The sequence below is a fragment of the Mesoplodon mirus genome (assembly GCF_964341445.2).
Source record: "Mesoplodon mirus genome assembly, chromosome: 4".
In the NCBI taxonomy this organism is placed as follows: domain Eukaryota; kingdom Metazoa; phylum Chordata; class Mammalia; order Artiodactyla; family Ziphiidae; genus Mesoplodon; species Mesoplodon mirus.
The window spans coordinates 112287018-112299768 of record NC_138979.1 but is presented as its reverse complement, the minus strand read 5'-3'; the positions used below and the strand labels follow the sequence as shown (position 1 = coordinate 112299768).

At 36.5% G+C, this 12751-nt stretch overlaps 1 protein-coding gene across 2 annotated transcripts in view; it reads left to right on the top strand.

Moving 5' to 3' along the window:
• Positions 1 to 12751, top strand: part of SLC12A6 (solute carrier family 12 member 6) — an 88045-nt gene that overhangs the window by 14903 nt on the left and 60391 nt on the right. Inside the window, exon 1 of one of the 2 annotated variants that reach the window (XM_082618131.1) lies at positions 3523 to 3839. The exons of the other annotated variant lie outside the window; for it this stretch is intronic. Within the exon in view, the coding sequence (XP_082474257.1) occupies positions 3716 to 3839 (124 nt within the window). The 5' untranslated portion in view covers positions 3523 to 3715. Of the gene's footprint in view, positions 1 to 3522; positions 3840 to 12751 lie in introns of those variants that run through there. 2 annotated transcript variants of the gene reach the window in all.

Below are 12751 nucleotides of genomic sequence, written 5' to 3'. Positions count from 1 at the left end.
AATCTTTTGTTCATTTTCTTCTTTAAAAATTTATTTTATTTATTTATTTTTGGCTGCGTTGGGTCTTCGTTGCTGTGCACAGACTTTCTGTAGTTGTAGCGAGCGGGGGCTACTCTTTGTTGCGGCGTGCAGTCTTCTCGTTGTGGCGGCTTCTCTTGTTGTGGAGCATGGGCTCTAGGTGCACGGGCTTCAGTAGTTGTGGCACATGGGCTCAGTAGTTGTGGCCCCCAGGCTCAGTAGTTGTGGCCCATGGACTCTAGATCGCAGGCTCAGTAGTTGTGGTGCACGGGCTTAGTTGCTCCGCGGCATGTGGGATCTTCCTGGACCAGGGCTCGAACCTGTGTCCCCTACATTGGCAGGCAGATTCTTAACCTCTGCGCCACCAGCGAAGCCCTCGCTCATTTTCTGTTGAGTTGTCTTTTTATTATTAAGTAGTAGGGGATTTTTGTATACTCAGAATACAAGTCCTTTGTCAAGCATATGTTTTATGAATATTTTCTCCCAGTCTTTGACTTGCCAATTCATTTTCATAATGGTGTCAGTTTATTGTATTTTTTCAACAGTTTATTATGAAAAATTTCAAAAATACAGAAAATTGCAAGACTTGGAGTGAACACTTGTGTACTCACCACCCAGAATCTATCATTAGTATTTTATTATACTTTTCCTGTCATATGTCTATCCATTTATCTTAGTATATGCATTTCAAGGTTTCAAGGTTCAAATTGCAGATATCAGTTCATTTTTCCCAAATACTTCAAAATCATATTGTTAGTTAGAATTTAGTATCTGTTTGCAGCTTTTTTTCTTTTGAGTTAAACTTTTCATACCATGAAATACACAAATTTTAAGTGAAGATTGACTGAATTTTGACAAATGCATATACCTGTGGAACTTTAAACTCTATCAAGATGTGGAATATTACCATCACTCTGCGAAGTTCTCTCATGCCCCATCTCCACTTCCATTCCCCCAGAGGCAACCACTGTCCTATTTTTTTTGCACCACATTACTTTGGCCAGCTCTAAAACCTCCTATTAGTGGCTCCATATATTATGTACTCTTTCGTTTAAGTACTCTTAACAAAAAAAATAAACAAAAACTTTTGTTTATGTACTCTTCTTTCACCTAGCATAATGTTTCTGAGAGTCACCTATATTGTTGTAGGTATCACACTGGTTCATTCCTTTTTATAGCTGAATAGTAATCCTTTGTATGAATATATCAGAGTTTATCCATTCTCCTGTGGTTATACACCTGGGTTTCCAGTTTTGGCCAGTTGTTAATAAACTGCTATGAACAATCTTATACTATTTTCATTCAGGGGGGTAAATACTGAGGAGTGCAATTGTTGAATTATAGGGGAAAGTACCAGACCCCTTTCCAAAGTGGGTGAACCAATTTACACTCCAGTAACAATGTATGAAAGTTCCTTTCATTCCACTTTCTCACCAAAATTGTCAGTCTTACCAGTTTTAGCCATCATGGTGGCTGTGGAATGGTATACCTCATTGTGGTAGTTTGTTGTACTTTAAATAGCTGTTTCTTACATCCCACCTTCTCTGTCTAACCACTGTTCCTATATAGCACTTAACGCATCTCTTCTTTGCCACTTTCCCCCCACCAACATTTTCTATATTACTTTAACCTTGCCTTGAATTTTTTATGCCTCTGCACTGTTATCTACAGTCCAGTCTAGGAGAGAACTATTGGCAAGTTAGCTCTCTCTCAAGTTGGTAAATAAATTACTCATCGTTTTAACAGGGATTTGTTACATTCCTACTTGTTTAGTTTGAGGGGTTTTTTTTTAGAGGGGAGAGGTGACAGGATAACATTTGTACATAGGCTTGTGTGTACAAGCTGTACATAGATTTATAAACACAAGTCATTGTTTCTGTCCACTGACTATAAAAGATTAGCCACAGTTCAACTCTCTTAATAAATTAAATATGAAAAGTAAGATCCCATTGGAAATATCCAATGGCACTAAAGTATTAATAAATTTGGAACCTAGAATAAAATGTTGAACTCTGACAATTTGGTAGTTCCTTTGAGTAAATCAGCAGAGTAACTACCTGAGTTGTAAATATGGAAAAATCACCAAGGGCACTACCACACCTGATTTAGTTTCTATCAGAGATAAAAAGCAGTTTCAAAGGCTTCTCAAGTGACAAACATTTCTCTTGTAGTATTGATAGTTCTCAACCTTGGCTGCCTGTTAGAACCACCTGGGGGAACTTTTAAAAGTCTTATTGCCCAGGTTCTACTCCAGAGGAATTATATCAGAATAGCTGGGATGGGACCAGTCATTAGTTGTTCTAAAATCTCCCCAGGTGATACCAATGGTGCAGGCAAGATTACAAACCAGTGTTACACAGGAGCCCATGAAATAAAATGAGGTAAGTGTATATGAGTTTTCTTTCTACGAAACTTCTATGCTGCCTACCAACAAGAGTATTAGGGGCTTCACCATTTACAAACTGTCACTTTGGGCAAGTTCCTAGCCTAATGTTTCTGTTGCTTTGATGATTAAATGAGATCATAACAGAAAGTTTCTAGTGCAATGCAGAGCACAGAGTAGGTCTTTAACAACTATTGGCTTCATTCTCTTTTAGAAGTGGTATATATTGGAATAAATGGGGATTATAAACCATCATTCTTCTTTAAATTTAGTGCAGTCTTGTTTGTCAGGTGTTACTAACAACAAAGCCCTCATATTACATCATTAACATGGAAAATAGCACAGAGCTCAAGTTACTGAACTCCCTTGTCTAGGTGCAGAGATAGGGCCTCATACTCTGTAGTTAAAGTCATCAACTGAGAACACAGTTATCTGATAAAGTTAAGTATGTTATTTTAAGTGTGTGCTGAAGGAACCGTACACCTCTTAATCAGGGATTTTCTTGTTGTTGTTTTTTCTTTAAAACATAATGTTTAAACTCTGTACAATACAAAAAACTCTGAACTCTTCCTTTTAAAAATATTTTGCTCTTTTAAACAACTTGGACTTTGGGGAAAGTTAATGTCTCTTCTTGGATGTCCTTGTATACACTATAGCATCTAGAACTATATCTTGTATAAAATATATAGATATTCATTAAATACTTGCCAAGTGAATGTTCTTATCTGAAAGATAAGAAAAAAACTTTTATTATTTGTATGAGTAGTTTCAGTATGCTTTGAAATAAAGCAACAACAGAAGCTTACAAATAGTTTGATTTTCTGAATTAATGTAAGTGCAAGTCTTTCTTTAAAACGAAAAGTTTACAAAATGAACTGTTCCCTAATCTTCTTTCTCCTGTGAGATATGAGAGCAGAGGTTGAGATCCTGATGTGCAAATAACTTAAGGAAACAAGAGGGTGAGCACACAGTGGGCGGAGTTCCATGCATTCTTCCCACTCTCCAGCCATTGGCAGCTCTGGGAAAGCAGCCTAAACAGTTCTTGGGATTCTTAGAGTTTAATAACAATAAGCAAGAGGTGGAGTGCTTAATCCTTTTAAGTGAATGGTAAACACTGTGGAAGGCGTGTCTTCTAGGTTCCACTCCCTTGGGGCTGTGGGTCACGTGAGCTGAAAGTACTTCCCGATTCCCAGACTAGGGCTCCTGAGGACAGTGGTCAGAGTCGGAAAGGGCACAGCAAGGAAGAGGTAGGCAGGGAAGGTAGACTGGAAGGAAGCTTAAATATAGGGAGAGCACAGGTTCCTAACTACAGCAATGCCACACTTCACCGTGACTAAGGTAGAGGATACAGAGGAGGGGGCAGCAGCATCGGTCTCCCAAGAAGGGGAGCCCAGCTTAGCAGAAATAAAAGCCCGGATTCAGCTTTCAGATGAATCAGGTGAGTACTCAGTGTGGGAGCATTGGGAAACGGGGGGTTTTCGTGAAAGAAATAGTAACTAAAATATTCAAAATGCCTCTTTTAAGAATGGAGAAAAGGTATTGTGGTTAAAGTACTTTTCAATCAACTGTTTCACTCCCTTGTATATCTGATAACTTATCTTACTTTTTTCACATTCTGGTTTGTTTTTCCCCACAATGAGTTCTGTGTTCATTACCTACAGGTGAAACTGAATCGGTGGCAATGTATGAAAAGCGTTTTCAAGCAAAAAGAAAGGCACAGTTAGAGGCAATTTATGCGGAATTTAGAATTCATCTTTTGCTCAGACAGTTTAAATTATATCTGGAAGAGTATATAAACAGGGAGCCTGGTTCAGTAGTTTTGTACAGTGGACTTTGTACTTGTGACTTTTCAAGTTATTCAGTATTTTGCCTCAGTTTACCAGTTAAACAGTAATTCAATAGTGAATGGTCTGAGAATTCTTTAATGAAAGAACAAAAGTACAGTAGGTCGTAATGGTGACTAGCATAGCTTCAGGTTTAATAAATTTGACAAATGTGATTATCCCTATTATTTTCTCTAAACGGTAATAGTTACATTTACTGGGGGGAATTGTGGTTTTGAATTTTTAACATGCCATTAAAATCTGAGTTAACATTATGGTATTAAATACAGCCATAGTTTGAAGCCCTTTATATTTTAAGTCTGTAACTTTCATAAATTGTCAAAAACTCTTCTAGTGCATGAATAAAGGTTAAGGGAATAAAAATCTTACAATTCCTTTGGATTTCATGATTCTAACTGTCCCCTATAGCAAGTAACACATCACAGTTCTTTGCTGTAAACTGCTGTTGACCCTCTCTTGTCCTAGCAAGCATTCATGAATTTTTTAAAATCTCTAACTTCAAGATAAGGTTTATCAAGAAAAGTTCCATTTGTTTATCTTTTCCTTTTAGTGAGAGAATTTACTAGGGGAAGATAAACTCTTTGTCCACCAGGTTTTTTTTTTTTTTCCACCAGGTTATTTTTCATTTTGCTAAATAAATAGGGTGATACGTTGAAAGTAAGGTTAACCTCAACAAGGACCTACGGTGTAGCACAGAGAATTATACTCAATATTTTGTAATAACCTATAAGGGAAAAGAATCTGAAAAAGAATACATATAAAAGTGTGTGTGTGTGTGTGTGTGTGTGTATACATAAGCTGAATCGTGCTGTACAGATGAAAATAATACATTGTAAATCAACTATACTTCAATTAAAAAAAAGAAAAGAAGGTTAACCTACTTTGTACTTGAACCCGATTCTCTGCAAACTCTAGGTTAAAGAAGTTAGGTTCTCTTTTGTGATTGTGTGCTCGAAGCTGCACTTTCTTGATTGTGTTTGCTGCCCTTAGATTTTAATCCCATTAAGCTTTTGTTTTTGCTGTTGTCTCATTAATCCCACAAAACGCAAACAAGTGCATTCCTTATCACCTCTACTTTATTTTTTTATTTTATTATTTCATCCTTACTGGTCCCATAATGTTTGGGGAAATCTGCTTTCTTCAGATTAGAACAGTGTTGAAATCATTTAATCTATTAGTAACCACCTAGAAAACTGGTAAAAAATTTTTTATAGCAACCAACATTGTAATAAGTGACAGTGCTAGGCTTAATTAATTTTCTTCCATAGTAATTGTTTTGGACAAGGAAGAAGTGACAGATATAATCTAACTCGAATTTAATAAGGCTTTTTATTTTGGCGTTTTCCACGACAGCCCAGAAAGTATCCACTTTAATGAACTACTGTTTGGTAAGTGAACAACTGATGGGAATCCATTATCTAAATTGTATATCTTTATTGTAGGGTTAAATTAGACGGGGGAAAAAGGAAGAAAACGTATATGGGGAAAACCTCAAAGTTTTTTTTGTTTGTGTTTTTTTGTTTTTGTTTTGTTTTGGTTTGGTTTGGTTTTTGCTTAGGAGTAAAATATTCTTGAGGATAGATAGTGGTTTTGGAGCAGTTGCTTGAGATGTGATAAGTTGTAGCCACTTGTTCTTCTGAGGTAAAATCCTAAATGGATTGTGGTTTTGTTGCAAGCACTTCTCATACTAGCCAGTTATGGAACCAGTCACTTTTTTTTTATTGTTTCTCCTTCTTTGTGAGAAGAGAAAAATATGATGTACCGTCATATAAATTGAACATATTTAGAAAGCAGATCATCCTTTAAAATGTGTTTTTTAGAAGATGAGATTTATTTGAACTAGACAGGTAATTTGAGATAAAATAGAAATATAAATGTAGACATAATCTAAACTAATTTTAAAAAGATGTATGTTGTGGTGATCCTTTTGTAATGTATAAAAATATCAAATCACTATGTTGTACACCTGAAACTAATATAATATTGTAAGTCAACTATACTTCAGTTTAAAAAAAAGTACATTCATCCCTGCCATGCCAGCTACTAGAATGCCAGTCTAGTAAAATCCTACTTAATTTTGGTTTTGAAGGGAAAAGCAGAAACTCAGACTTAACCTAACATCTTTCTTGACTATATTCCTCCTCCCATCCAGTTTAGGTGCCCTCTCCTATGTTTTCTCTGAAGCCTGTCCATAGAAATAGCATGTACCGCACTGTATTGCAATCACCTGTTCACTAGTCTCTCTCCCAGATAGACTGACTGTAGGCTTCTTGAGAGTAGAAATCTTGTTGGATAATTCTGTACCTCCACGTCCAGGTGAATTACACACAATAGGCAATTCAGTGTACAGATTTGTTCTTTTCCTTTTTTTATTCACTAAACGTATGCCAGGTGTACTTTTTTCCTAAGGCTACAAAGGCAAAGGAGTATAAGTTCCCCACCAAAGGCAGCAGAATGGCTTTGGAGCCATACACCTGGCTTTGAATCCCAGTCCTACTAATTATTACTAATTAGGAGCAGTGATAATTTGTATTAATTATTACTTGAGTGACTTTGGGCAAGTTATTTAACTTTTCTAAGCCTTACTTTACTCATTGATAAAAGGAATAACAGTACTACTTACTTCACAGGGTGGTTGTGAATTAATGGGAAAATGAACATAAAGCACTTAACACGTGTGACACAACACTCAAAAATAAGAGCTACCATTTACTTATTATATTGTGATTAATGGTTTAATAAAAACAAAAAGAAACCGCTTTGGATCACAAATTCTGGAGAGGATTATAATATTGCCCAGAGGGGACCCTGGACAGGTATCTCAGAGGACGGGACACAACTGATTCTTGAAGGGAGGTCTAGACAAGGAGATTGCAAGCAGTAGGAACAATTAGAAGGAATAAGAGGAAGGTGTAGAGCATGTGGGAAACAGAAGTTTAAAGTAGTTATAGCACATTGGTCCTGTGGTAAAGAGAGCTAAGGGATGAGGCTAATTAGTGAAGTGTTCATCAATTTTATCCTCTCCCCATTCTGTGGGATAGTAGGTGTTATTGCCTTTTTTTTTTAATCCCTGTTGTGGTGGTTTTATTTTTTTTAATATTTATTTTATTTATTTGGTTGTGCCAGCTCTAAGTGGCGGCATGAGGGCTCCTTAGTTGTGGCTCGCTGGCTCTTAGTTGCAGCATGCATGTGGAATCTAGTTCCCTGACCAGGGATCGAACCCAGGCCCTCTGCATTGGGAGCTGGGGAGTCTTAACCACTGCGCCACCAGGGAAGTCCCTGTTATTACCTTTTCAGAGATAACGAAACTGAGGCTGTTGACAGCAACTTGCCTAAAGCTACATGGTGAGTAGTGGCAGAGCCTGTGTTCAAAATTACTAAATTTTATGTGCTTCCCATCTCACCATGATGCCAAGTCCTGGCTTTTGAAAAATAAGAGAAAGTTGCTGTATCTCTTAATGTGCATGGGTCATAGGGTTTGATGTAAACATTATGAAATCTGTGATTTTTTTTTTACAGGAATAATGCAAGAGTTTTACCGTTTATTGCGTTTACTTAATCAGGTATAAATGTTACATTCATTCATTTATTTAAATATTTATTGAGCTTAAATATTTCTGTGTAATAATTGTTCCAGATCTCCCTCACTCATCAGATTTTTTTTTTTTTTTTTGACCACACTGTGCGGCTTGTGGGATTTTAGTCCCCCAACCAGGGGTTGAACCTGGGCCTCCGCAGTGAAAGCGCCGAGTCCTAACCACTAGACCACCAGGGAATTCGCTCATCAGATCTTATAGTGTCTATGGATTGTGCAGATTTTAACTGCTGGACTTGCCTTCACGTGATACAGATAGCAGAATGAAAGATTTATAAGGAAATTTTCAGAGACGAACCTAGAACAGAAAAGAAGGGAACTTTATATTGGTATTGAGCAGCATCTCCAAACATTGACTCTTAGTAATCCAAATGCCATGAGTGCATACTATGGAGAGAGGTTTCATGTTAAATGGAGTTTAAATTTTATTAAGAACCCTCAAGATGTTAAACTGTTACCTAAACATTAGTTCTGCTTGTTACCCATGAAAGCTTATGTCCTAAGGAAGGTGATATGGCTACCTTTCTATTTACTAATATTAAAATAAGTTGAAATAGACAACTGAAGAGCTTCTTTGTATTGATAAAAAAAATCTGTTCTATAGTAAATTTTTAAAAGCTCTTTATTCACATGGGTTGCTTTTTTTTATCAACACAACTAACAGAAATTCAGATCTGCATGTTTTAAAATCTCAGGGTCAAAAGTTTATCCTTAAACTCGGCTTCATGAGGCATGTTTTTCTGCCTCCCGCCCCGTCCCCCAATATTCTGTCATTGTCAGAAAGATTAACACCTCCTGAAATATCTTCCCAATTCTTTTCACCATGTTTTTTTTTAACTCTATCTAAGACCTTAATACAATACAAATTTGAGACTGATTGCCTTCAGTTCTGTACATCGTAAAACTTTGTTTAGATCGTTAACCCTTTTTGTCATATTCATGTTATGCACAGACAATGAAAGTGACAACACTTTCGTTCCCCATTTCAATACTGTTGTCACCAATTTTTTGTTTATTTAGGGTTTTTTGGTTGAAGTATAGTTGATGTACAATATTACATAAGTTACAGGTATACAATGTAGTGATTCACAATTTATCACCAATTTTTTTAGAATCTCTCACTCCCCAGATCTTTCTTGCTCAACATACTGACCCTCTGTGTACTCAGCTACTTTTGCCACATAGAAAATATACCAGGGATTTCCCTGGCGACCCAGTGATTAACACTCCATGCTTTTGAGCTGAAGTTCATCTTAATCAGGCTGGATAAACCTTAATTATTTTCCTGTATTTTCAGAGTAAGTAGTTATGGAGTAGGTGCCACAGTAGTGACCAAGGAGGTTTTTTGTTTTGTTTAAATTCTTCCTTGTTTTTGAGTATCATTATGGGCTTAAGGTTTTTATTTATGTTTTGTATTACAATTAGTTAGGATAATGATTATTTTCAATGTTCAGATTGTTCCCAATTTGTCCAGTGGAAGACAAGAGGTTTTCGTTTTGTTTTTTTAAAGAATGGGAGAAAATAAAAGTATGTTTGTATTCTTTTTGTTTTTAAATAAATTTATTTGTTTTATTTATTAAAAAAAAAAAGATTCCATGCTTTGCCCCACAGGAAATATACCAGGGACTTCCCTGGCAATCCACTGGTTAAGACTTCACACTTCCAATGCAAGCGGCGCAGTTTCCATCCCTGGTTAGGGAACTAAGATCCCACATGCAGTGTGGTGTGGCCAAAAAAAAAAAAAAAAAGGAAATATACCAGAGTAGAACTGGTTTAAATTGATAAAGATAAAATTTCTCTAAAATATATACACATACATATTGCTTAATATTTTAATATTCTATACTCAAAGCAACATTTAGTTTAGGATTATAAAAACTTATTGAGTGTAATTTTAGCATATTGTAAAATATTCAAAAGGTTTTCAAATTTCCGACTGAATTTGGACATACAGCATAGGTTACAAAATTGATTATAAGCTGGTAATTTTAAAGACTGTAGCATCTCTTGATTTTGCCAGGTTGAAAGAGGAAACAATTTTACATTAAAAATGTCATCAGTACTATAGTAATAATTGTTGACCGCCAGATGCTTTACAAATATTGGCTTATTTAATCCTCACAACAACCAGGACAGGTAACCATTATCACCATTTTAGAGATAAGGAAAGCGAAGTGCCAAGAAATTTAAGTAGTTTATTTAAGTGGTAAATGTGGAATTCAAAGTAAGGTCTCTGTGACCTTAAAACCGTTTTTCTTGTCATCACACCACACTCTCTCTCTACTTTAAGCACACGTTTAAACATGTTATGTTTTCTGAAGTAGGCTGCTCTACTTTCTCAGTAGTTACTAATGCTTCTTAGGTTCTGTTTCTTTTGTCTTCGTGGATTTTTCAAAATTAATTGAAAGTTACTTGTTGCTTCTAAGTTTCATGTGTTGGATTGCTTTTTTATTTGGTGTAGAATATTTCCAAATGTAGGATATTCTTTCAAACGATGCTAAAAATTGAGAGATATGAACAGGTAAGGAACCTGGCTCAATCTGACAGTCTTTTAGTAGCCCTCCACTCCTTGACTTTCAAGGGAGATGCACCTTATCAGTGAGAGGAGAATAGGAACCTTAAAAACTAAGGGTTATTGGTGGGGAGAAAAACGAGCATATGGAGTAAGCGAAAGAATTAAATTTTAATATAACTTTAAGAATAAATATGCTGCTAAAGGCATGAAAGATGTGTATATTTTAGTGTATTAGAAAAAATTGTAGTATTTCATTTCATGGATCTTATTACTTAGAATGAACCTAGGTAAAAACACAAGTCTGTTTAAAGAAAAATACTAATATAGGTAGAGCATAGACATGGCAAAGATTGAATGTGGTACATAAATAACATAAATGATTTTGATCCATTCCAAACCCTCATACACTGAACTGGATCTCCTTTCCTGTGTGTTCTTTACACTGCATCATATAACCTTTTTGTGACAAGAGATTTCCATGGTTGTATTAGAAATGATGAACCGAGTCCTTTTCAGAAGCTATCTTCATTTTCCACCACCACATTGCCTTTGTCCATATATTTTTCTTCATATGAACTCTCTTCTGCTTTCTACTCCCTGTCTGCCATTAAAAAATTACACAAACCCACATTACCTCAAGACTAGTCTCATACTCATTTCCTCCAGCCTGATCCTCTACCCCAGCTTTGATCATTTCATCATTCAGTATTCATCACCACTCAAATATACGTTGCAGTGTGCTCCAAACGTGCGATAGCTTTGTAGGTATATTTGTAACTCTTCAATTGTGTGTTGTACGAGGGTGAGGGACAGTGTTTTAATATTTTTTTGAAAATTATATGTATTTTTTATTATGGAAAATTTCAAACTCTCAAAAGCTCAGTAACTTTCTGTTCATTTCTCTTACCTGTTAGTGTTTTTCTTTAGTTTTAGATTTTCTTTATATTTAGGGATATCAACCCTTAGTGATGTAAATTACAAATGTTTTTCCCAGTCAGTACTTCTTTTGGGAATTCCCTGGTGGTCCAGTTGTTAGGACTCTGCACTTCCACTGCAGGGAACACAGGTTCGACCCCTGGTTGGGGAACTAAGATTCTGCAAGCCACAGGGCACGGCCAAAAAAAGCCCAAGAAACAAACAAACAAAGAAACCACTTCTTTTAAAGTTTTATTGAGGTATAATTGACATAAAATAAACTGCACATATTTAAAGTGTACAGTTTGATGAGTTTTAACATAACACTCCTGTAACAATTATCATAGTCAAGATAACATTTTCATCACCTCCAAAAGTTTCTTCTTACCCTTTTATAACCCACTCATCTAATTCCCTGGCCCCCAGGCAACCACTGATCTGTTTTCTGTCACTATAGTACATTAGTTTTCATTTTCCATAATTTTATATGAATGGAATCATACAGTATGTACTTTCTTTTGTCTGATTGCTTTTATAAAACATAATTGAGATTCATCCATCTAGTCAATATCCTTTAAATCCAACTAACATTAAGGTCTTCCTTATTTCTCAGAGTTTAACATTTAGGGCAGTAGCTGAACATGATACAACCCTCTGGACCTCGCACAGGCTTTTTAAAATGTTGACTTCTTTGACAAGATTTGAAAGTTTTTAGGATTAGTCTGTAACCAGGACTTACTTTTCAGAGAGGGTCCTGGGAAGATGAAATCTCCCTATCCTTCTGTTACTAATTCCAGCCTGTATCTGCCACTCTTGAGCCATATGACCCCTGGACATGACGAACAGTTAGATGCAAGTGAGGCCTGAGCTCTGTGGGAGGTATGTCAGGGAGAGCTGACCCAGGACTTGTTCCTCAAGGGCTGGAAGATCCTCAGGTTGAGGATAAGAATGGCAGATCCAGAAAAGAGCTTGGCTTGGTAGAGATCCATGGACTCCCCTAGTGGGGAGAAAGGGAAAGAGGCAGGGACTGCTGTCTTCCTATCCCTGAGGATAGGAGATGTAAGGAGACCTGAGAGCCGGGAGCCTTTCTCCTGGGCCTCCACAGGGCTGGCAGCTGGCCTGCTGCCCTGCCCATCTACAGGGGTAGAGGCTGCTTTGCCTTTCTGTTCTCCTGAGACTACTCCTACCTGTGGTCCTCCAACAATGAAACCTAAGCCCCTCTGAAGTAACAAAGAAAAAGTACTCATCTGGGGAAGCCAGGCAACCAGAAAGAGAAAAAGCACTTAAACAATGCAGTAGACCAACTAAATAGAAATGCCAGAGGAGACAGTAACTTGAATATGAAAATAATAAACAATAGGAGCACTTAAGGAAGTTCAAGTGAAGTACGAAAAAAAATTATGGAGCAAAAATATGATTTCCCATCTAAATACTTATTACCACCTGACTTTCAATCCATGCACATATACTTAAAAAAAAAT